The sequence below is a fragment of the Sus scrofa genome, chromosome 12, assembly GCF_000003025.6.
Source record: "Sus scrofa isolate TJ Tabasco breed Duroc chromosome 12, Sscrofa11.1, whole genome shotgun sequence".
Classification (NCBI taxonomy): domain Eukaryota; kingdom Metazoa; phylum Chordata; class Mammalia; order Artiodactyla; family Suidae; genus Sus; species Sus scrofa.
The window spans coordinates 40,111,857-40,137,321 of NC_010454.4; the positions used below are offsets into that span (position 1 = coordinate 40,111,857).

Genomic DNA, 25,465 nt, shown 5'->3' on the forward strand with positions numbered 1-25,465 from the left:
ATGTGCTTTGTGCACCTCTTGTATCCCTGCCACACTGCGAATGAGACTGTCCTGCCACTTTGTAATCCAGGAGCAAATGGGTGGCAGCAAGTCTCAGCATCAATGAAAACATTTCTTCTTGGGAGTTCCCATTGTGGCTTAGGGGAAACAAACCCAGCTAGTGTCCATGAAGATGGGCGTTCGATCCCTGGCCTTGCTCAGTGGGTTAAGGATCTGGCGTTGCCGTGAGCTGTGGTGCAGGCCGGCAGCTACAGCTCTGATTGACCCCTAGCCTGGGAACATCCATGTGCCTCGGGTGTGGCCCTAAAAGGACAGAAAAACAAAACAAAAAAACGAAAAACCACATTTCTTCCTGATATAAGCACAGGTGTCTTTTTTCTTAAATCTGTCTTTTTTCTTAAATCTCCATAAGGAGTTGTGGTTGTGAGGCAGTTCCTCCTTTGTTGTGGGATATATAGGCAAAGAGTAGAACCAACCCAAAGGCCAGGCAAGCACAGGTGTTCTTCACAAGGAGATTCTATGGTGTGAATACAAAGGGTTTCTCTGTGGGACCTGGTGAACCAGAAATCTGCATTTCTGCTTCTCGGGGTAGCTACTGAGCACATCACATCCTGGCAGGAGCAGAAAACATTTCAGAAAGAGTAATTTTCAGATTGAGATCAGACATCAAACCAAGCCAGAGGTCTGTGGGAGGAAGGTGTGCGTCTGGGTTCATCCTGGATTCATCTGCAGTCCCATCTGACTTCAGTGCAGTGCCGTCCGTTACGGAGCACCATGTGGGCCCAGAGGTGTATATGTTCAGGTCTCTGAATTGGGTGGATGAGGGATTGAGGAGCTAAGGGAAGAAGTCTAAGCTGTCTGGACTGTGGAGGTGGGGGTGGGGTGAGGAAAAGTGACAGATTTATTAGCAATGGGATAGAATTGAAAGGAAAGTAACAGCCTAGGGCCACACTGTGGATAAATCACTTCAGGCCACCTGGAGACAGGTCTTCCGGGATTATAAAATTCAGAGCTGGTGGAGGGGCCTAAAGCCATGTAGTTCTTGGAGGATCTTTTGAAAACCAGATTGAGCCTCATCAAAGGTATCAGCATTTTTGTTAAAGTAGGGGATAAGTTGTCACTTTAGAGAACCTTAAGTAATAATAAAATAACCTTAAAAAAGATTTTCTTTAAATTATTTCTAGCCAACTTTTATTAAACACCTATCATGTGCTAGGTTCTAGCATAAATTCTTATTTTAATGCTTTCAATTATCCCTTTTTTTTTTTAATTCTCTTATTTTTTGGGGGTGTGTGTGGTCTTTTTGTCTTTCTAGGGCCGTGCCGCAGCATATGGAAGTTTCCAGGCTAGGGGCTGAATTGGATCTACAGCTGCCGGCCTACACCACAGCAACTTGGGATCCGAGCCGTGTCTGCGACCTACACCGCAGCTCATGGCAACACCGGATCCTTAACCCACTGAGCGAGGCCAGGGATTGAACCTGCGTCCTCATGGATGCTAGTCGGGTTTGCTAACTGCTGAGCCATGATGGGAACCCCTCAATTACCCTTTCAATGCAGCAGGTTTTATTATCATTGAGGAAATTAAGGTTTAAAGGGGTTAAACAGAATCTGGCATCCTTGCTTCTTCCATGGCCTGTACATTTGGCTCCAGTGACTTCTGTCCAGTCTGCTCTGGAAAGGCAAAATACATAACTTTGATCCTAGACAGAATCCCTGTCCTGAAATGCTGCCTTTTCCAGGGCACAGGCGTGCCAGAAACCCTCTCACCTAGTCCCTGGCTCCAGGATCGGCTTTTACCCTCCTTACCCACACTAGTCAGTCACTGTGACGGTATTTGGCGAAAGCAGCTTCTTTCATCAGAAGGTCCAGAAAAGCTTATCTGGTAAATCCTGTTTCCTGCACAAGAGTAGAGATGGATCAGAGTCTCTTTATTCTTGATAGGCTTTGTCATCAGTTTTTTTTGTTGTTGTTGTCTCTTTAGGGCCACACCCGTGGCACATGGAAGTTCCCAGGCTAAGAGTCACAGCAACACCAGATCTGAGCCACATCTGCAAGCTACACCACAGCTCACGGCAAGCCAGATCCTTAACCCACTGAGCAAGGCCAGGGATCGAACCTGCATCTTCATGGAGCCTAGTCGGGTTCATTACCACTGAGCCATGACAGGAACTCCTGTCGTCAGTTTTGATAGAAGAAGGATCCTGGGGTAATTAAACCGCAAGTCCATGTATTCTGGTTTCAGCACCGTTGGAAACTTTCACTCTGCCCTGCTTTCCTCCCTGATTGACTCTCCCTTTGGGGCAGAATGCCTGGGCTGAAATTAAATGCGTGGGTTTCTCTGCTGCACTGTTCAATCTGTCATCTCTCCTAAACGCCGCACAAAGAAGCAGCCATTTAATTGGTCAGACCCCGAGGGTGATATTTTGGCACAACGCCATTGGTTAGAATTACTTTTCCCTGAACTTGAGAGCAGATGCCGAGGTCCCTCTGCAGATATTTGTCATAGACTAGTTGGAACCAGGGAGTTTCCAGGAACATTTATAACTTGTGATGATTATGTATGTTTTTCAGTTGTTTACAACAGTTATCACTTCAGAAAAAGAGCTCATTTGTTAGGGGTGGAAGGTGAACTCTCTCCCCTTTTCCCCTTCCTCGTGTTGTCATTGTGCCACTTTATGCCCAGGACCCTCTGCTGTTCTGGGTCTCACTCCCCTTTGCTGTGTTTCTCTTCCATCTGGCGTGGGCTGTGCAAGTCAGGGGTGACAGGCAAAGCTCTTCTTGGACCTGGGTGTGTCTGGTCGAGGTCTGTCTCTGATTTCTAGCGTTTCTTTGCTGTGTTATCTTGCTTCTCCCTTGGTTGCTTTCACTTTTATTTGTAATCTTTGCAGTTTCATCGCAGCTCCATTCCAAACCACGGCCTCCGGCCCGGCTCCGAGGCCTTCCCTGCCTTTTGATGCAGAGCAGGAATGGAAGTGGCAGGCTTGGACATCTTCGAGGCTCTCTGTCTGGTTTCTCAGGCATGATAACGGATAGACGTAACATTTTCCTGTCGCTTTTAGAAGGTCAGGCTGTTCCCATTCTTTTCTTGTGTTTCAAGTAACCTTAGCAGACACTTAAATTATCTTTGGCACGTGTGAGGTAGGCATACTCTGAGATCTTTCCTTAAAGGGGTTGCTGTGGTTCTGTGGGTTTAAAACCGTTAATTTGCCCATCACCCTGGAATCATGACTGTGGAGCTTTGAAGAATGAAGTTCTGGGAGTTCCCGTCGTGGCGCAGTGGTTAACGAATCCGACTAAGAACCATGAGGTTGCAGGTTCGATCCCTGCCCTTGCTCAGTGGGTTAAGGATCTGGCGTTGCCATGAGCTGTGGTTAGGTTGCAGACGTGGCTCGGATCCCTCATTGCTGTGGCTCTGGCGTAGGCTGGCAGCTACAGCTCCAATTAGACCCCTACCCTGGGAACCTCCATATGCAGTGGGAGCAGGCCAAGAAATGGCAAAAAGACAAAAAAAAAAAAAAAAAAAAGGAATGAAGGTTTGTCCCTCCCCCCATTCTTTCAAGCTCTCATGGTGTTAGCATTAGTAATATGTCAACAAATACCTGGTGATCGCATTTGCCTGGCACTAGGCTGGCAATAAAGCTGTAAAGTGACTCGCTCTTGTTTCCTGTTTCGCTTTCCACACCCTGACCACGGGAGAAAGTTTTAGAAAGAATTATACACATCCTTAGCCAGTTGCTTAAATGCGGTGCTGCGGGAAGGCTCATTTCCTCAGAATTTACCCTCTATGCTGCCCAGGAGCCTTGCCTGGCTCTGTTCCTTTTGGAATCGCCAGAGGCTGGAAGAGAGCCCGGGCAGGTGCATGAATAACTGTTGTCAGGAGGTGTTCAAGATGCTGTGAGAGCACTGATGGGGCCCGAAAGGTTTCTCTGAGGAAGTAAGTGCCACAGGAGGGAAGTGGGGTGGGGACAGTGGTTGAGTCTGGGAGAAGGGCTGGAGGGAGGTTCCAAGGCCACGGTAAGCCTGGCAGTTGAAGGACTGAAAGACCAGCAGGGTAGGGGTTCCTGTAGTAGTGCAGCAGAAACGAATCTGACTAGGAATCATGGGTTGCAGGTTTGATCCCTGGCCTTGCTTAGTGGGTTAAGGATCCAGCATTGCCACAAGCTGTGGTGTAGATCGCAGATGCGGCTTGGATCTGGCTTTTGCTATGACTGTGGCATAGGCTGGTAGGTGTAGCTCCAGTTGGACCCCTAGCCTGGGAACCTCCATATGCCGTGGGTGCGGCTCTAAAAAGAAAAAAACAAAAACAGCATTTGAAAGACTAGCAGGGTAGCTGGAGCTGAGAACAAGGAGAGTGGGGCCCCCAAGCTCCAGTGATCCACGTTCATGACTATTTAATGGTTACTAGTGTAAACACTTATTCAAAGGAGGTTAATAGAGTACTAGTTGTACTTGAGACAATTAAGTTAGAAACCCTTCCTCTGGTGGAACAACACAGATGGGCAGGAATAGAAACTGAACCTCATCCTAAATACCGGGGAAGGGCTTTGTCTTTAGGAGGTGGGGTCTGTTCTTAGCATTAGGGCCCTAAATTGTGCCAAGTAGGAAGTGCAGATGACTTCTGGGACGTGTCACTAAAATTCTGGCTTCCCAGGGATGGTTTTTCTCTCTGCTGTCCCTTTTGTAAGGTCCTCAAGGGTTGAAGGTTGGCTTGGTGGGTAGGTCCCCCCTTGAGTGTCCCCAGAAGGGAGTCGGAGGTGGTTCGAAGCTTCCCAGGGTTGTCTCCCAGTCAGTCTGGTCACACGGCTCTCCCAGCACACCTGCCCTTGAGTGCTGCTGAGGGTGCCGGGGGATGTGAATGGCGAAAGCAGCCGCCTCCTTCTGTGGGACCATGAGTTACTCAAAGAACTTGGATTTCCATCCTGTTACCTTCTAACCATGTGACTAAAGTTCAATTAACCAACCCTCAGGGCCCAGCCTCTTTTACAAAGCAACCATTTAAATTTTGATTTTTGTAGCATTACTGTATTCAGTGAGACAGTGGAGAGAAATGGAACAATTCACTTGTCACATGTTTTTGTAGTCTTTTTACTTTTTCCTTAAAAAGTAAAAATTTCTGGGAGTTCACGGTGGCCTAGAGGGTTAAAGACCCAGCATTGTCACTGCTGGGCTCAAGTCACTGCTATGGCATGAGTTTGATCCCTGGCCTGGGATTTCCACATGCCGGGAGTGTGGCAAAAATAAAAAAGAAAAATTTCTAGACTCATCTGAGAAGGAACTTTAGGATCCCTGAGTCTGAATAACTCTCCTGGTTCTTACCTTGCCTGCACCTGAAATAAAAGCACAGGAGATTGGGAGTTCCCATTGTTGGCACAGCGGAAACAAATCCGACTAGGAACCATGAGGTTATGGGTTCGATCCCTGGCCTCGCTCAGTGGGTTAAGGATCTGGCATTGCTGTGAGCTATAGTGTAGGTCGAAGATTTGGCTTGGATCCTGTGTTGATATGGCTGTAGCTGTGGATGGCAGCTGTAGCTCTGATTCGACCCCTAGCCTGGGAACCTCCATGTGTCATGAGTGTGGCCCTAAAAAGCTAAAAAAAAGGGGGGGGGAGATTGTCTCTTTTACCTGAAACTTTGATTGTAATTTTTTTTTTTTTTTTGCTTTTTAGGGCCACACCCGCAGCATATGGAAGGCTAGGGGTCACATCGAAGCTGTAGTAGCAGGATCCAAGCCATGTCTGAGACCTACAGCACAGCTCATATTAACGCTGGCTCCTTAACCCAGTGAGTGAGGCCAGGGATGGAACCCACATCCTCATGGACACTAGTCGGGTTTGTTACCACTGAGCCACGATGGGAACTCCTGATTGTTTGTATTGAAGTGTAACTGGGGACTGCAAGAGAGAGGAGCCAGGCTCTGGACCCTCTGAAATCTACCCCCATGTCTCAGTTGAAGCTGGTCTAGAGGGAGGCAAACCCTCAGTCCTCATTAGTTCTGGGTCTTGTTCCAATGCCTTACCTTTACTGAATGTCTAGTACGGTCTTCCGCCCCTCAGATAAAACTGAAAAGCCCAGGGTCTGCTCCCTCTGTACTGAGCACCTATTTGTGTCCAGCCTTCCTGTCCCACGAAAGCTCCTTCAGTTACTCATTATTAGGGCCAGGATTGTTTTTTTGGCCACGCCTGAGACATGTGGAAGTTCCCAGGACAGGTATCAAACCTGCACCACACCAGTGACCTGAGCTGCTGCAGTTGCCAATGCCAGATCCTTAACCCACTGCACCACAAGGGAACTCCAGGGCCAAGATTTAAGGTCAGGTGTGACTGAGTGTAAAACATATTTGAGGACTTTATTTCACTAATATGTTTTTTTACTGTTCTGTTTTCTAAAACTTTAGCCCTCAAGGAGTTCCCGTTGTGGTGCAGTGGTTAATGAATCTGACTAGGAACCATGGGGTTGCAGGTTCGATCCCTGGCCTCGCTCAGTGGGTTAAGGATCCGGCATTGCCATGAGCTGTGGTGTCGGTCGCAGACGTGGCTTGGATCTGGCGTGGCTGTGGCTCTGGCATAGGTCGGCAGCCGCAGCTCCGATTCGACCCCTAGCCTGGGAACCTCCATATGCCGAGGGAGCAGCCCTTAGAAAAAACAAAAACCAAAAACTTTAGCCCTCAAATAAAATTCTTATCTAGGAAATACACCTTATCCCTCACTCACATCTCAAGGCCTGCCTTGGAGGATGGAAATTGTTCACTGGGTTTGAAAGCCTGTGGAAGTGTTGCAGCCTTGTAAAGTCTCCGCTGTTTCTGTCCAGCCCATACACCACCTCAGCGAGGCTATTCTAATTCAGACCTCGGGGAGCTAACGTTCCCCAATATACTTGTCTCCTCTGTGACTTAGGTGTTCTGAGTTCTTTATTCTAAAATAACCATCTCAGAAGTAATCTCAGCACCACGGAGAACATGCTTCCCTGCCCCACAGCCAGCCAGCGAGGCCAGTCTGTCATGCTGTCATGTGGTTGACGCCAGCAGGTGCTTACTTACAGATGCCACAGTCCCCCTCTTTTATGCTCATTGTGCTGTCACCAGCACTGAAAATTTTCTCCTTCTGAGGTGGACCCCCTCAGGCAGGTTTCCTGGAAAATTCCAGTTGTGACTCTGAGATTCCATTTTACATTAAACAGTTTCGAGGCAATTCAGGTTTCTTTCCAGACTAATTTACTTTGTAAGAAATCAACTGCCTTCTAAGTTGAGAGATGATGTTCACATTCAGGTGAGTTCTCCAGATGGTGTCTTTCTTTATTGTGTGGGCGATGTGGTCAGCTGTGTCAGGGTCCCCACCCAGCCCTCGTCCCCGGGGGGTGGTAGGAAACTCAAGCTCTGCGTGACCAGGGAGAGGGAGGGTCATTGGGCTTTCCAGCCGAGAGCCACTATTCAGCAGCTGGGCGGTTGCCATTGTAGAATCGCAACTTACAGTTTAACAGTAATTTCTTTAGATTGGCTATTTACGGAGCACTTACTGTAGGTTAGGTAGGTTGCTGTTTCTCATCCCCACGGTTACCGTCCCACAGGGGAGGTATTCCCCTCTTACACAGGTGAGGAAGTGGACTCAGAAAGCCAAGGTAGCTACCTTTGTGGGGTGTTTTTTTTTTTTTTTTTTTTTGGTCATTGTTTGTTTGTTCGCTTTTTAGCGCCACACCTACGGCATATGGAGATTCCGGGCTAGGGGTCCAATTGGAGCTGCAGCTGCCGGCCTACACCACAGCCACAGCAACGCCGGATCCAAGCCGTGTCTGTGACCTACACCACAGCTCACAGCAATGCCGGATCCTCAACCCACTGAGCAAGGACAGGGATCCAACCTGGGTCAGGCTCGTTAACTTCTGAGCCACAACGGGAACTCCAGCTACCTTTGTTTTTGATAAAGGTCTTTTTCGTAGTCACTCTCTGTCACTAAATACTGGTAAAATGCTTGGGGCCTTAAGGAGAGATAGTACTTGCCTCATGGGCTGTGTTGATAAAGTACTGACTGCTTCTCTGACCTCAGTTTTTTCAGTCCAGAAATTATTTGGATGCCTTCTAAGAAGTGGCGCTACGCTAGATGATGCTGGTAAAAAAAAAAGTGAAGGCTGGAGTTCCTGTTGTAGCCCAGCGGAAGTGAATCCGCCTAGTATCTGTGAGCATGTGGGTTCGATCCCTGGCCTCGCTTAGTGGGTTGGGGATCCAGCGTGGCCATTAGTTGTGATGTAGGTCACAGACACAGCTCAGATCCTGCATTGCTGTGGCTGTGCTGTAGGCTGGCAGCTGTAGCTCCAACTGGTTCCCAGTTCCTAGCCTGGGAACCTTCATATGCCGTAGGTATGGCCCTAAAAATAAAAAGCAAAAACAAAACAAAAGAAAAACAAAAAATGAAACAAAAAAGTGAAGGCAGATGAGATTCCTGCCCTTGGAGTTTACATCATAAACAAATAGATATAATTATAGATTATGATAGCTCTGAAGGAAACAAAGAGCCAAGAGAGAGCATGTGACTGAGGAGAACTCCTCTCAGCAGGTGAACTTGAGTTGGGACCTGAGGGCGAGAAGGAGCAGTAGCAGGAGGGCAAGTGCAGGGACCCTGAGGCAGAAAGGAGCCTGACGTCCTTGTGAAGCTTAGTGAGTTGTTGGGAAAATTAGCAGGACCTGAATGGGGGGAGTGGGCCGGCGCCGGTGGTGCGTGCAGGGTCTTTTAACCATGTAAGGAGTGGGAATTTTTATTCTAGAATGGGATGGGAGCCCGTCAAAGAGCTTTAACTGTGCATGTTGGGGGAGGAAGGAAGTAGATGATGCCTTGTGGAGAAAAAATTGGAGAAGAGGCAAGGCGGAAGCTGGGAAACTAGTTAGGGAGATGTTGTCCAGGAAGTCATTGTAGACCCTGGAAGTGCGATAGAACACAAAGTCCCTGCCCTTGGGGATTTTTTATTCTGGTTAGGGAAGGCAGTTCACAAGTAGGCAAGTAATACCAGCTAACACTAAGTGTTAGGCAGGAGATTAGAAAGTGACATTTAAAGCAAGGGTGAGTGAAAAGGAGGCAAGTGTGTGATATCTGGGGGAGGAGAGTCCAGGTGGATCCAGCAAATTCAAAGGGTCTACGGAGGGAAGGGTGAGAGGGGAGAGACGGCGATCTAGACCACTCTCGGGGCAAGGGAAGTGGAGATTGGAACTGACGTTTCGTCGGCTTAAGAGTGGCCTTTAAAGCCACCTGATGGGGGTCTCCTTGGGAGAGAGTGTGGATGGAAGCGGGCTCTGAAGACAGCCTGGCATTGCCATATATGAAGGACAGAAGGAGGGGGGACAGCAGGGAGGCTTTGAGGTGGGGGAAGCCAAGGGTTCGGAGCTCTGGAAGTAAGAGATAATTAGACGGGAGACTGTTCAAGGAGAAAGGAAGGGTTACCCTTGTCCAGCACCCCTGGAGGGATGAGGAAGAAGAAGCTAGAGTGTCACTCAGACCTGGCCACTTGGAAGTCCTTGGTGACCTTGCAAGGAAGAGATTCAGTGGGGGATGAGTCAAGCTTGGCTTGAGAGTACTGAAGAGTGAATTAGAGATTGAGGGAGTAGAGCCAAATATTTGGAGCAATTTTGACATAGAGGAGAGCAGAGAAAAGGACCTCTCCTGAGGAATAGGGGATATGGAGTCATGATGGGTTTTTTGGTTATTGTCTGTTTTTTTTTTTTTTTTTAACAAATTACAAATATTTTATTAGATGCTTTAAAAACATATAAACTTATAGCTAAGATATACCTGGAGAAGTGTACAAATTTTAAGTGTACAGTAAGATGAATTTTCACAAAGTAAATATGTGTATAACTAGCACTCAGATTAAGAAAGAGAATGTTGGCGTTCCCATCGTGGCTCAGTGGTAATGAACCCAACTAGTATCCATGAGGATGCTTGTTCCATCCCTGGCCTTACTCCATGGGTTAAGGATTCGGCATTGCTATGAGCTGTGGTGTAGGTTGCAGACGCGGCTCAGATCTGGTGTTGCTGTGGCTGTGGTGTAGGCCAGCAGTATAGCTCTGATTCTGTCCCTAGCCTGGGAACTTCCATATGCCGTGGGTGTGGCCCTAAAAAGACAAAACAGAGAGAGAGAGAATGTTACCAGCAGCCCCTTGTGCCCCCTTCCATTCTCTATCCAAGGATAACCCTGTCCTAATTTCTAGCACCATATATTAGTTTGCCTGTATTTGAATTTTATATAAATGGAATCACTCAGTATGTATTCATTTGTGCCTATCTTCTTTCACTCAGCTTTATAAGATTCATCTCTACCATTGATTGCCTCAAGCAGTAGTTTGTCTCATTGCTGAGTGAATATACCTTCATTTCTCCATTCAATTGTGGATGGACGTTTGGCTCTTTCCAGCTGGAGGCGTTTACAGTAGTACTGTTGCAGACATTCTTGTCTACTTCTTTTGGTAAACATGTGTCTGTTGGGTATATACCTGGAAATAGAATTGCAAGGTCCTGGGGGGTATGTATGCGTGTGTTTCAGAAGTGATTGTACCAATTCACATTGCTGCCAGCAGTGTTAGAGTTCCAGTTGCTCTGTAGCCTCATCAACACTTGCTGGTGTCTGACTTTTCCATTTTAGCCATTCCAGGGGTGTTTGGTGGTAACATTGTGATTGTAATTTGTACTTCCCTTTTGACCAGAAGACTTTTTTAAATCTGAGAGGTCCTGGAAGGAGCCTGTGTGCTGATGGGAAAGCTCCAGTAGAGGTGGAATCTAGATACTCAGACGAGAAAGGGCTGCAGGGCAGACAGACTGGCTCGTTTTTGTTTTTGTTTTTTTTTTTGGTGGAATGAACACTTCTCTTCCAGCCTACAGAGCATGGGCTTCAGGTTCTAAGTAACTTAGATTTGAATCCTGGCTTTACTACCCATTAGCAATGACCTTTAGCAAGTTACTGAACTTTTCTGAACCTTGATTTTCTTGCCTGAAAATAGGAAGAACTGATCTGTCCTGCCAGGATCATCATGAGGATCATACGGGGTAATGCTAGGGCGCATCTAGCTCAGTGCCTAGCAGATAAGAAGCATTCTTCCAGTAGAGAGTGGCCGCTGTCTTCTTTTTCTTCTCAAAATATGTAGTTATACGTCTGCATTTATTTCAAAGAGGCATGGCTAAGCCATACTGATAGGTTTTTTTCATAGCATTTCCTTTCAAAGCCTTTGCAGTTGTACTTTAATTGCTTTTTAAGGATAATATACAAGATGAAGCAAAGCCCATTCTGTATTAATGATCCAGAACGTGGGATACTTTTCTTGCTGCACTCACAGCATAGATGGTTTTTAACAATTTCAGCAATACAGTAGCAACAATAGGGAAACCACCCTCAATTAATGGGGGGTGATTCCATAAGGCTTTCAACTAGCTGTTTTCTGATTTGCCGTGTTGGAAAAGTACTTCTTTGAGGATTGGGGGCAATTTCATTAGTTTTTTTAAAGGATTTTGTGTGATGTCTTATACAGTGGACATGTTAATTCCAAGATGTTGCTGTCTGTGCATCTTTCTAATGCCCGTTGTTGCAGAAGTACCTTGGCACACAGAGCAGTTAATTAAAATCAGAACAGATTGGACGAGAACCTCAGGGCCTCAACTTTAGTGCCTCAGATCTTGGCGCTTAGCAAGGTGGTGTTGGAGTTGCCTTGCAAGCTCGTACTCATCGTACTGGGGCACTGACCTTATGACTTTTTTACTCCATAGGTCCATCCTGACCTTTCTCTCTTTCATGGGGAAATTCCGTAACAACCACTGATCCACTAAAAATCATTTGTCTAGGGCAGGTGGACATGTGAAGTGCTGGTTTAAAATTACTTCGGATTCTAGGACTTAATAGGGAGAAATCGAATTTTCTGCCCTCTTGACTCTGACTATGGCTGTGCTCAGCCTACCTGGAATAGGTCATTTATCCTCCCCTGTTATTAGCGCTGTAATTTTCCGTTCGGCAGGGTTCAGTCTCCCAAGAAATGCCAGCTTACTTATCAAGCTGGCAAAACCCCGTGTGCTAGCTAGCCGAGCTCGCCTCACACCGCAGGGCTCTTCCACAGGGAGCAGGACATTTTCTTGTTGACCCAGCCGTACCCTGCAGCTCCTGTCTTTTTCAGCTCTTAGGCCAAGTGGAAGAGGAGATCCTGGCAGGTTTCAAACAAGCTCAGTAGGAGAGCAGTCAGAATCTATTTGAAAGTTAAATTGCCAAGTCTATGTTTTCTGAAGAGAGTGAGAGGAGTTGGAGAAGGAATTTTCAAGCCCTCAGCAAAAATTTGATGATAATTTTCTTTCAAGATCAGGAGTTTTGCAGATCAGAGAGGGAAGTTTTGCAAAGTTGTATACATAGGGAGAATTCTTTTTATTTTTTTGTTTTTCTATTTTTTTATGGCCACACCCTCAGCACATGGAAGTTTCCAGTCCAGGGATGGAATCAGAGCCACAGCTGCCACCTACGCTGCAGTTGCAGCAACATTGGATCCTTGAACCCATTGTGCCAGGCCCGGATGGAACCCCACCTCTGCAGCGACCCGAGCTGCTGCAGGGCAGATTCTTAACCGACTGGGCCACCATAGGAACTCCTGGGAGTGTTCTTTCTACACCCCACAGTTGGTTCTGCTCTCAGTCCCTAAGTAAATAATCGGATGCTACGTGTGTGTACCTGGTCAGAGCTGAAGGCGTAAAAACGTTTTCCAAGAAAAAAGCGTTACGTGTGTATGGCAGTGTGAAATGATAAACCCTTTCCTTTCACCCCCTGAAGTAACCCTGAAAAGCATTGTTCCTTAGGCTCAGGGCTTCCAGCGGGGCAGGACCACATTAAGAAATGTGTCTTGCTGTTTAAATATGTGTCACAAAGCGTACCAGCCTAGTCTGCTGACTTCGGAGAGCCTGGTCCATTAGGCTGAGCAGGTCAAAGGTGTTCCAGCCCCGGAGGCTCATCCCCAGGAGCCCCCGGCCCCCCCACCCGCATCCCCAGGGACGAGGCTTCGTCCTCCACCCTCAGGGGCCTGTGGAGAAGCCAGTGGCCAATTTCAAGTCTTCCCCAGAACCAAGTCCTTGGCAGAGTAGCCAAATCTCCAACAGGCTGACGACGACTTTTCTTTCAGAGCCGTTCAGAGGCGGCAGATGAGCTGAGAACCCAAGTTGAGAGGGTGAGAAGGGTGCTGAGGAAGGCAGCCTCTCCTGACTTCCAGTCTTAGCCCCTGTGCCAGGATGGCCGAGATGAGCTAAATCTAGTGCCGGACCGGGTATACAAGCACTTGCACTGAGACAGGACACGGCTGGCCGGCTTTGCAGTTTCCCCTGCTCATTGTGTCTCACCGCGTGGGTCTGCCCATCCTGTGGCAAAGTCCTTACGCCTTGGGAAAAAATTGCAACATGTGGTTCCTTTGGTGGAAGAAAGTTTGTTTTCTTCTCGTGGCTGCGTATTTCATTCTTCCATCTCCTCTAATGCTGTCACCCTGTCCTTGGTTCTGTCTGTCTTCATCTCCATTCACTCTCGGGTGTAAGAAGTGACCTTTCTCCTGCCCAGGGGTGGTCCACCCCCACATCCTATCACACTTGGTCACTTTTTTTTTTTTTTTTTTTACTAGGGCCGCACCCACGGCATATGGAGGTTCCCAGGCTAGGGGTCAAACTGGAGCTGGAGCTGCCACCTACACCACAGTGATAACAATGTGGGATCTGAGCCACATCTGTGACCTACACCACAGCTCATGGCAACACCGGATCCTTAACCCGCTGAGCGAGGCCAGGGCTTGAATCCGCATCCTCATGGATACTGTATCCACTGAGCCACAATGGGAACTCCACTCGGTCCCTTTTCTTTCTGTCCCGGCCCTCCCTCCCGTGTACTGCCAGCCTCCCTTCCTCTGTAAGCTCTTTGTCTTCAGGGGTTTCCTTTGCAATCTCTGAAATCCGTGTCTACATTTCTCTTATCTCGTGACTTTGATCCTCTTCCGCTGCTGCCCCTTCTCTTCCCTTCATCGTCAAAAGTTTCTAGAAAGAATAATTTGTCCTTAGAGTCTGGCAAGACCTCCCTTCTTGTTCCCTCTCCCAACTAGGATTATGGGTCAGCCTTTCTCTTCCCAAACTGCTCAGGCCCTGAGCACACGCACAGTTTCAGGCCCATTGCATTCCTCAGCGAGTTTTATATTTGACACAATTGAAAATGTCTTTTCAATGGGAGTTCCCATCATGGCTCAGTGGAAATGAATCTGACTAGTATCCATGAGGACACAGGTTCGATCCCTGGCCTCACTCAGTGGGTTAAGGATCTGGCGTTGCTGTGGCTGTGGCGTAGGCCAGTGGCTACAGCTCCGATTCGACCCCTAGCCTGGGAACCACCATATGCTGTGGATGTGGCCCTAAAAAAAATAAAACCAACAAAAAGTCTTTTTGAAATCCAAGACGCTCTTCCAGTTCTCCCACCTTTGAGCATCCTTCCCTCCTTCTGTGCTGCCGGCTGAGTCGCCACATGCCCTTCAGATCCAGGACCCGGGGGCTCTCGCAGGCCAGCCTCTTTTTGCACCAGCTTCTGCCCCACTCTGGCTTTACATACTTTCCAGAAGGCGAGGGTCCCCACACCTTTATCTTCAGCCAGCGCAGTGCTGTGTACCAACCTCAGAATCTTAACCTGCCCCACGCCCTTCGCACACAGACGTGTGCTCTTCCCGAGGGCCTTACCCCAGTTGTGTGACTCTGAGAGCCCGGCTGTTTCTCTCTCCCCTCCCCATCTCTTCAGTTCATGACACACCTGCTAAGTCTGTCACAGATCTGTCCCTTTCTCTTTTGCCCACATCCTCATGTCTTGCTTCCGGCCCGCTCCTTGTAGATTTGTCCTCCACACGAGTGACTGCCACCCCCACATGCAAGTAAGATTACAGAACCTGGTAGCCTGAACGTGTGATTATGTTCCACTACCTGCAGATAAAGTCCAGATTCCTCACCATGGAATACAAGGCTTTTATGCTCTCATCCACCCTTAGCCTTGACCTAGCCAAGCATTTCGTAGTCTCTTTAATGCCCTGGTGCGTGCTGTTTGGGTTTTTTTTGAAGTGTCTTTGTACTCTTGACTTTCTGGTCCATTAAAGGCTCTGTCTTCTCTGGTCACTCCCTCCCCAACACTGCACAAACCTCCGTTAAAGCACTGATTACCCTGAAATTTCAGTTTTTGGTTTCACATTTTTAGTTCTTCTGTTAGACCATGGATCCCATGAGGGTAGGCGTTCAACCATGCTTACCTAGAACTGGAAAGAGCAAGGCGTTGGCTTCTCTAAAGAGATTCGTGCATGAGTGAGTGGAGATTTCCAGAGGAGTTAGTGAACCACCCACAGCCTTGTTCAAGGCCGCTCTGCTACTCCCCTTCCCCACCTCATTCAGTTCATTGACACATCCTGCTCCTTCTGTCAGAGATCTGTCTGTCCGTGTTTAGGACAAGCTCAGAAAGCCAAATGGTAATTGTGGTGCAATCTCTAGGTTTACATTTTACCTGTGCCTTCCTGGAGAAATTGCAGGGAAGGCATTGTGATAATGCCAGTAGCAACAGCCAAGATTTAATGAGTGTTTTACTGCCCAGAGAATGTCCAGATGAGAAAAACGAAGGATAGAAAGGCTACGATTTGTTAGAGGCAGGCGATCACCCAGGTCTTCTGAGTCCAGGTCCTCTCTTGTTTGTATTATTACCCACTGTTTCAGAGGCTTTGATCAAGAGATGATTTAGGAGTTCCCGTCGTGGCTCATGAGGTTGTGGGTTTGATCCCTGGCCTCGCTCAGTGGGTTAAGAATCCGGTGTTGCCATGAGCTATGGTGTAGGCCACAGACGTGGCTTGGATCCCGAGTTGCTGTGGTTGTGGTGTAGGCCGGTGGCTACAGCTCCAGTTAGACCCCTAGCCTGGGAACCTCCATATGCCGCAGATACAGCCCTAGAAAAGTCAAAAAAAAAAAAAAAAAAAAAAAAAAGATTTTAAGAGTTACAGGAGTTATGGTCGTGGCTCAGCAGAAAGGAATCTGACTGGCATCCATGAGGATCCAGGTCCAATCCCTGACCTCGCTCAGTGGGTTAAGGATCTGGCGTTGCTGTGAGCTGTGGTGTAGGTCACAGACATGGTTTGGATCTGGCGTTGCTGCGGCTGTGGTACAGGCCAGCAACTCCAGCTCCAGTTTGACCCCTAGCCTGGGAACCTCCATATACACAGGTGTAGCTCCCCCCGCAAAAAAAAAAAGACAAAAAAAAAAATTACAAAATTCCTCTTTCAGAGGGCTACTCTTCTGCTGTTGCCTCCAGTCTTTTGCCAACAAATAACTCAATTATTATTATGATTTTGGTTTGCACCCACAGCACGTCCAGGGATCAAACCTGAGTCACACCAGTAGTAACCAGAGCCACAGCAGTGACAATGCTGATCCTTAACCCACTGAGTCACCAGGGAGCTCTATACATTCTTTTTTATTTTCTTTTCCGTTATGATGTATCTCAGGATATTGACTATAGATCCCTGTGCTATACAGTAGGACCTTGTTGATACTAACTCGGTTATTTAACTGCTCTTGGCTTCTTTATTTCATGTGAATTTGTAAGGCAGATTAGATCTTTGTTTTCTGGGAATTTAAAGTCTTCAGACAAGTAGTAGTGAGTCAGGGAGAAATGTTTTTGATGTGTAGGAAACGGAGCAAATGTGTAGTTAGTTAAGCTTTAAATATTGTGTGTGATTCACTCGTTCAGTCGTCCTCATTGAGCCACCCGTCTGGACACTGTGACTGTCATGGTCCCTGCTCTCCTGAGGTCAGAGGGAAGCAGGCGAGACAAGTGTGAATCGGACTCGCCTGTGAAAGTGAATGCGCTGTCTCAGGTTGCATTGGAGGCAGTGTTGGGAAGCTAGAAAGGCCCTGGAGTAATCTAGAGCCGTAGGTTAGAGCTGCCTGAACCAGGAAGTTCCTGCCCCCATCTGGGCCTCTTTATTTTCCTCTCAAAAAATAACCGAGGGTGAAAGCAGTTGGCTTCTTAGTTCCTTCGCGCTTACTAGATCTTTGAACTGTGGTCTAACAAAGGCACTTTGAATGAGTCAGGAGACAGAGCAAAAAGTACCGTTCTTTTGTGTGGCCTGATGACTGAGTAACACACTGAATGTTTCATTTATTATCTCTGTGAGCAGAGTTCAGGTTCAAAATGTCCATGCTGACTGCTTGGCCTACCAAGGAAAGCACGTCTTAACTGTATCACTGCAGCCCCCCGGCATTTTAGTGGACGCCCTCAAAACCTTTCATTTATTCTGACATTTGAGAGATTGGCTCGCCTTTGTCCTGTGATCTCAAAAGATCATCAACCCCCTCGTCCCTAATTCTTGTATTTGATGTGTAAAATGGGGGTAACAACCCCAAACCCACAGAGGTACCGATTCAGCAAGGAAGCCAACATTTGTGGAGCGTCTGCTGTGTCCACGACACGGCTGGGCACGGAACAGGCATACATAAGAAGTGGTCCCTGGAGTTGCTGCTGTGGTTCAGCGGTTATGAAACCCAACTAGTATCCATGAGGACGGGGGTTCGATCCCTGGCCTCGCACTCAGTGGGTCAGGGACCCGGCATTGCCGTGAGTTGCGGTGTAGGTCGCAGATGTGGCTCAGATCCCACGTTGCTGGGGCTGTGGTGCAGGCTGGCAGCTGTAGCTCCGATTAGATCCCTAGCCTGGGGACCTCCATATGCTGCAAGTATGGCCCTAAAAAGACAAAAAAATAAAAAAGAAGTGGTCCCTGCCTTCAAGGAGTGTACGGTTTAGTGGGAGGAAAAAAGCCTAACTGTTACCGGTGCCGTGGTGGAAGTTTCTGTAGGGTCAGAGGTGCAGATGTCAGAGCTCTGCTGGCTGCTGGGAGGCGAGGTCAGGAGGGCAGAGCACACCCAGCACAGACAGGGAAGATAACGTTAGGTTTAGAGGCCGAAGGACCGGGTTCTCAGAATCTCACTTCTCTGTATATTGGCTCTGTGACCTTGCTTCTTGAGCCTGGGTTGCCTCATCTGAAGAAATAATAACCCCTTCATCCCACGGTCAGCGTGCGTGTGGAATTGTACACATGTGTCAGCACGCACGCACATGCCTGTTTGATCCAGTTCTGTCGGTCTGAGCTCTAGGGGCGAGGTCAAGTTCCTGAGCACCGTGGCTCTTAGGCCAGTCCTAATTGCGAAGACAAGAGGGTTTATTTGAGGTAGAGATCTCAGATTAGGCACAGACAGGCAGCAGCAGCAAGCTTTCAAAAGTAGGTAGCGTGCAGCTCTGTCCTGGCCGATCAGGTCCGGGCTCACCTCTTGTCTGTCACAGCCAGTGTGGTGGTGCAGGAGGCGGGAAGAAACCTGTGGCCCCTGAAAACCCGACCTCACCTCGACCCTGGAGCAGGTGTGTGGGTCGATAGCCCTGCTCACCCGTGCCCTGGGGAGCAGGAGCGCCTGAGGTGTGTCTTCACTCTGACCTTTCCCCCTTTCTCCCTTGCACCAGATTTTATCATGTGGGCAACCTGCTGCAACTGGTTCTGCCTGGATGGACAGCCTGAGGAGGCCCCACCGCCCCAGGGAGCCAGGACGCAGGCCTATTCCAACCCTGGGTACAGCTCCTTCCCCTCCCCGACGGGCTCGGAACCAAGCTGCAAGGCCTGTGGGGCCCACTTCGCCAGCATGTCCAGGAAGGTGAGTGGCGGCCACTGTGGCCCCAGGCCCTTGGTCACGTCTGCTGACCCTTCTCTAGGGCCTGCCCCGGCCTTTGCCAGTGGCAGCCCAGACCCGTGCTTTCACAAAAGCCTCATCAAGCAAAAGCAAAGCATCCCAGCATAGATTTGGATTCAGACAGCAGCTTGGCCTTCCTAGCTGTTTGATTTAACCTGTGTTGAGATCCACTTTCCCATCTATAAAGCTCCCATCTCAGAGCGTTGTGGGAGTAAGATGGCTAATCTGCCAGGGTCCCCGGCGTGGTGCCCGGAGGGCAGTGGGCCCTCGACGTTACTCCTTCATTAGCTGCCGTTGTCGAAAGCCTGGCTGCAGATTAACTTGTTCTTCTTGAAAGATGTCCTTGACATCTCAGGGGCCTCAGGACCCTACCAAGGTGAAGGCTGGAGCTTATTTACTGTAGCCATTTCATTTGAAGCGCTCGGCAGCCGCATTTCCCGGGTCAGCGAGCAGGCGGTCACGGCCTTGGCTGGGTGATGCGGGGCGAGGTGTGGCCTGGCCTGGAAAAAGCACCAGTGCATCCGTCTTTTGCAGAATGAGAGGTGTGCAGCCCGGACTGTGTTGTTAAAATGATGGTAATGGGAAATCGGAGAGGAAAAATACGTTCTAAACCATCTGCTCTATGCCAGGGACCAGTTTGAGCAATGTATAGAGTTTCTGTTTCATTTAATCCTCACAATAACTCTGTAAGGTTGGTTTTAAGGTCCCCAACCTCCTGTTCTACACATGAGAGAGTAAAGTTTAACAGTTAAAAAGGAAACTGTAACTGTCAAGCTCCCGTCAGCCCCGAAGACATTTAAATACCCCTTCTCCCTCTGCTTAGGGAGCGCCCCAAGATCACGCGGTGATTCAGAGGCAGAGCTAGGATTCCCACATAGGGCTTTGACTCTCAGGCTCTCTCCCAGGAGACAGCAGGTCTGCAGCTTAGAGCGCTGACTGCCCGTCCCTTGACCCTGTAGGATGGTGGAGGATTGGCACTTGGCCTTGTAGGTTGTGTTTTTGCCTACACTACATTGCAGGGAAGGCGGGCACGTAGCCAAGCTTTGTTTTGATTTGCTCGGCTACCCCCCGTCACTGAGAACTCAACCAGAGAGGCTGCTGCAGCCAGGGGGTTGTGGCCGGTGGGCAGAGGTAGTACCCTCCACTCCGCTTAGTGTTTTGACTGAAAGCTGAAGTCCATGGATTAAGACGGAAGGGCAGAGTCAGAGGAACTTGGCCCCACGTGGCCTCAGTCCTGCGGGTGATGGAGGCGGTGGTGGAGTTAGGATCTGAGATGAGGCGAAAGGAGGGCTCTTGGGTCCTGGTCACATGCCTGGCACTGAGCTTGGCATTTCAAATGCGTTAGCTCATTAAATCCTTACGACAGCCTGTGAAATATGTACTGTTATTTGTTGCCATTTACAGATGAAGAAATTGTTCTCTTTATCTAAGATAGTAATTTCAAGGACTCCTCAAGTACCTCAAGAGTCTGTTGGGGGAGTTCCCTTCGTGGGGCAGGAGGAACGAATCCAACTAGTATCCATGAGGATGCGGGTTCAATCGCTGGCCTCGCTCAGTGGGTCGGTGATCTGGTGTTGCCATGAGCTGTGATGTAGGTCACTCAGATCCAGTGCTGCTGTGGCTGTGGTGTAGGCTGGCGGCTGCAGCTCTGATTCGATCCCTAGCCTGGGAACTTCCATGTGCTACAGGTGCGGCCCTAAAAAGCAAAAAAAAAAAAAAAAAAAATCTGTTGGATGGTCAAAGCTCATGCTATTTTCATTATCACACTGGGAGAAATGCTAGGAATGACCAGTAGAAGGGGCAAAGAAATTGGCAAGAATAGAAGGGGAAAACCCTTGTGTAAATGAGGCAGCTTGAATTTGCAATGGGTTTGTTTAAATAGCACCCCCCCACACACACACACTCCTTATTTATTTATTTATTTTTTGTTTGTTTTATTGGTTGCGGGTGGGGGGCAAGTGGTGGCGGTTTGGCTGTGCCCAAGGCATGCAGAGGTTCCCAGTTCAGGGATCAAACCTGAGCCACAACAGTGACAATGCCAGATCCTTAACCTGCAGAGCCACCAGGGAACTCCTCCCCCCTCCTTTTTAAAAGTCAGTTAAACTCAGGAGTGGAAATGGAGAGAGAAAGCACAGAGAGGACATTGGTGGTGAGCCAGGCTCAGGGATCACATGTCAAGTACCAGGGGATCTAGCACGTTCTTGACACTACTCAGCTGGAAGAGAGAATGTGGATGAATGAGGAAACTGCCCCCAGAGAAAGGAGAACGATGATTGGCAGAGGGCGGGAAGATGCTCTATTTTCTTTATAGTGGTTATCACCACCCAGCATACAGGTGTCTGTGGATTGCCTGGCTTCTCAGATGGTACATAGGATAAAAGAGTTTGCCAATTCTGTTCACAGCTTTTCCCCAGAGTCTAGAACAGTGACTGACACCTGGCAGGTTGGCAATAAAAATGTTAAAAATGAATGAATGAACGAGAGAACAGTTTGAAAAAGGGGAAGGAGGTCAGAGAGTTTCTATATTCATCACTTTATGGCTGACATTTCCAAGCTGAAGATTTTCACGGAGGGCGCAGTTCTGTCCCAGCAGCATCTTAGCAGCTAGAGGTTTATAGATTTGCAGAGTAGGAAGACATAGGTCTTACCCATAGGGAGCTTACTGTCTGGTTAAGGAGGCCCGTGTTTACAAAGAACTAATAATAGTCAGCTGCATAAGTTAAGTTCTAGGCCATCAGGCATTGTTTGCAAATTGATAATTCTGGCCAGATAAAGGGAGGTTTATTGATTTGCAGAGCATCAGCTGAAGTAAAAGCAGCAGATGTGCAGCAAGTACAAGGTGTGTGGTAGTGGCCTGATTGGCCTGAGTGCAGGGTCCCTGGGAAGTTCGGGGAGCAAAGCTGGGATCAGGTGGTAAAAGGCCCTGACTGCTGTAGCGTAAGGAGCTTGTAGCCACCAGACAACCAGGAACCATCAGAAAGATTTTGAACCAAACAACAACCTGATCCATCCTGTTTCAGGTTGCAGATGTGGCTTTGTGAGGAGGGTGGATTGATGGAGGAGCACTTAGGAAGCTCTTCACACCTGGTGAGAAGTTTCCAGCGCCTGGTCCAGGATGGTGGCCGAGAGTGATCGAGGTAGCTACCATTTAGTGAGAAACTCTTTGTGCCAGACCCTGAGAAGTAGTTGTTAACCCATTTTACAGATGAGAAATATGAGACGCAGACACAGAAGGTCTTAGCTACTAAGAAAGGAGGGCATAAAGACAGATGAAATGGAGGAGGAGAGAGTCAAACCGAAGAAGGCAGTGTATCTGGGGGCCGAGGAGCATGGCAGTAATTAAAACAAGGAAGTTTTTTCCTACTCAGTGGAAAATAAATTATTTACTGTCTCCTGTATGTCAGGGGAGAAAATCGTCCCTGCTTAGTAGGGAGCTTGTGTCTGACAGGAAGGTGGGGGCAGATACAAAGCCACTCAAAGAGACAAGAAGGAAGCTTCTGTAGCAAGAAGAGCTTTTGTGCGAGCAAGGACAGTTTCCAATTTGGAAGGTAAAAGATGGTTCTTGGTACAATATTTTCTTGCCACAAAAGGATGAAATCATTTTGTATAATTCGCAATGAATTTTGTGAATATTAAGGATGTTTTCTCCTATGAGAATTTTGCACTTGTAATTTCATGCTTAAGTGGATCAGCATCTTATCTTAAGGGTTTGGCATTGAACAGCCGCAGGCTTTTAAAATGTCTTTTCCAGAAGTGATTGAATTGAAATGATTACCATGGATGCTACTTTTTTTTTTTCCTTTCTTCATTGTGGTCAGTATTTTCTTTTTTTTTTTTTTTTTGTCTTTTTGCTATTTCTTTGGGCTGCTCCTGCGGCATATGGAGGTTCCCAGGCTAGGGGTCGAATCGGAGCTGTAGCCCCCGGCCTACGCCAGAGTCACAGCAACGCGGGATCCGAGCCTCGTCTGCAACCTACACCACAGCTCACGGCAATGCCGGATCCTTAACCCACTGAGCAAGGGCAGGGACCGAACCTGCAACCTCATGGTTCCTAGTCGGATTCGTTAACCACTGCGCCACAATGGGAACTCCTTTTTTTTTTTTTAAATTACTCGATGAATTTTATTACATTTATAGCTGTACATTTATAGCTCACAACCCAATTTTATAGAATTTCCATCCCCAACCCCCAGTGCATCCCCCTACCCCCCAACCTGTCTCATTTGGAAACCGTAAGTTTTTCAAAGTCTGTGAGTCAGTATCTGTTCTGCAGAGAAGTTCATTGTGTCCTTTTTTTAGATTCCACCTGTAAGTGGTAGCACATGATGTCAGTGTCTCGCTGTCTGACTGACTTCACTTAGCATAACTTCTAGGTCCATCCATGTTGCTGCAAATGCCACTATTTCTTTCCTTTTAATGGCTGAGTAGTATTCCATTGTGTATGTGTGCCACATCTTCCTTATCCACTCCTCTGTCCATGGGCATTTAGGTTGTTTCCATGTCTTGGCTATTGCATATAGTGCTGCAATGAACATTGGAGTACATATATCTTTTCGAGTCATGGTTTTCTCTGGATAAATGCCCAGGAGTGGGATGTGGTCCGTATTTTTTCTTTCTTTCTTTTGTTCTTTTTTCTTTCCTTTTTTTGTCTTTTTAGGGCTGCACCTGCAGCATGTGGAGGTTCCCAGGCTAGGGTCGAATCGGAGCTATAGCCGCTGGCCTACACCACAGCCACAGCAACGCAGGATCCAGGTCACGTCTGTGACCTACACCACAGCTCATGGCAACGCTGGATCCCTAACGCACTGAGCAAGGCCAGGGATGGAAACTGTGTCCTCATGAGCTGCAATGGGAACTCCTGGTCATTATTTTCCGAATGCTCATCGGGTGCAAAGCCCAGATAGCATGAAGGACTTTATAGAGAGAGGACCTAAGAAAGATGGAGTCCTGGCTTCCTAGAGTTTCTAGCCTCAGAGAAATGGCAGGCTGGAACTTTGCCACAAGCCAGATATCCCATCTGTGTCGGTAGTACCTCCTTGTGGTTTAGCAGCAGCCCTGACAGTCTGGAGGGACCTCCAGTCTGTTTAGCTGGACCAGTTCGAAGAGCAGGAGGGGGGGGGTGGTCTGGTGGGGAAACATGGAAATCGCAGAGGAGAGAGAGCGGTGGTTCCTAGCTGCCGACCCAAGCCCAGGGATGAGGCACAGGGGAAAGGGAGTAAGAGGTGACAGTTCCCTGTTTGGTGAGTGGAGTCCCCGCCTCACACTCGGGGTTGATGTAGTAATCCCATGGTCCCCCGAGGTAGGCTGACCATCCGACTTCACAGGTGGGAACTTGATGCCCAGGGAGGCTGTCTGTTTAGCACAAGTTCCCTTAGCTGGCACTGGCTGGCCAGGCCCTAGTCCTGCTGTGTCACTCTCCAGGCTGCTCTTCTCCCCCCGCCGGCCGCTGCAGAGATGCCTGTGGGAACGATGATGGGGAGGGGGTGCTGGTGGGTGAGAAGGTGGGCCTGTGCTGGGGAATATGAGGGGCAGGGGGTTGAGCAGGGAAGGGCAGATGGGCAGAGGGGAGTGACGCATGGGCGCCCCTTGGACGGCACCCGCCGAGGTGGCCCTGCCAGCCTTCCGACGCTGCGCCCGTGCCCTCGGCATTTGTGCAGGCTCATCGGCTCTGCTAAGTCATCTTTGATGCTATCTCATGGCTCAGTCTGTTTGAACCATTTGCTAGAATTTATACATACGTGTTTCCTCTCCTCATTCTGCCCACATTTGCTAACAGCTGGTTTTTCCTTCTCCTTTGTTCGCGTCCACCTCTGCAAACTGGGGTTTTAGCCTGGAGCGCCGTCTCACTCCTTTCCTTTAGGGTGTGTTTCAGATGCAGGGACTTGAGGGTCCCTGGTGAGCTGGGGGGCGTGGAGAAGCTGGGTTGCTGTCTTTGCCCTCTGGTCTTGAGTCCCGTAAGCCACACACGTTTGAAGAAGAGAATTGTTTATGGCTCTAGCTGATTGAGCAACTCGGGGCTTTTTAATTGTGTCCAGCTAGGTCTTGTCAAACCGCATGGACTTAAGTCATGTCCCTGTCAGGACGTACTCCGGCTTCACAACAAGGAAGCCTCGTCGTCTCCCTCTCGGTCATCCTAACACAGCTCAGCGCCCAACAGAAAAGCTTTAGACACGCCTGGGCCCCCAGGGCCTCCAAAACACCCATTTTCCACCGGCGTGGTTCCTGGTCCCAGACCTGTCATGATGCTAGTGCCTCCTTTCAAGTCAGTCTCTGAACCTTTTATTGTCCGCTCATAACTGTGTAGAGGATTCGGAAGCTTGATATGTGTCCTTTTCCAGGGCCTTCCGTGTACTGATCGTCAAAACTGAATGGTAAGTGTTGTGTTCGCTTCCCTTTCCTACACGCATGACACTTAGACAAAACTAAATATAACCACCTCAGCCCTGCGGCCTTTGCCCTCGGCTCTGCACGAGAGTGACTGTGATTGCGATTCAGAATCTGAGTCTCGTGGGCATTCTTGTAGCTTGAAGAGCTTGCTGTACTTAGAAAGAGGGAGCAGAAATACTGAGCTTGACACTTAAGTCACCGCAGGAGGACGTTTTGAATTTCTCGGGAGGATCGGGGAGTGAGCCCTGCAGACCACCCCCGCGGGCCCAGGTCTCACAACACCCCTCCTGCCCTCGGCTGGAAGGAGCTCAGGCGGACGTCCCTGTGCTCACGCAGCTCGTGGG

At 48.6% G+C, this 25,465-nt stretch overlaps 1 protein-coding gene across 23 annotated transcripts in view; it reads left to right on the forward strand.

Moving 5' to 3' along the window:
- Positions 1-25,465, forward strand: part of RFFL (ring finger and FYVE like domain containing E3 ubiquitin protein ligase) — a 75,776-nt gene that overhangs the window by 36,598 nt on the left and 13,713 nt on the right. For 21 of the 23 annotated variants that reach the window (XM_013981148.2, XM_021067420.1, XM_021067421.1 and 18 more), the window contains one exon: positions 18,511-18,698. In XM_013981148.2, the coding sequence (XP_013836602.1) occupies positions 18,519-18,698 (180 nt within the window). In that variant the 5' untranslated portion in view covers positions 18,511-18,518. Of the gene's footprint in view, positions 1-3,510; positions 3,937-18,510; positions 18,699-25,072; positions 25,106-25,465 lie in introns of those variants that run through there. The other 2 variants (XM_003483058.4, XM_021067436.1) reach the window with 2 other exon arrangements.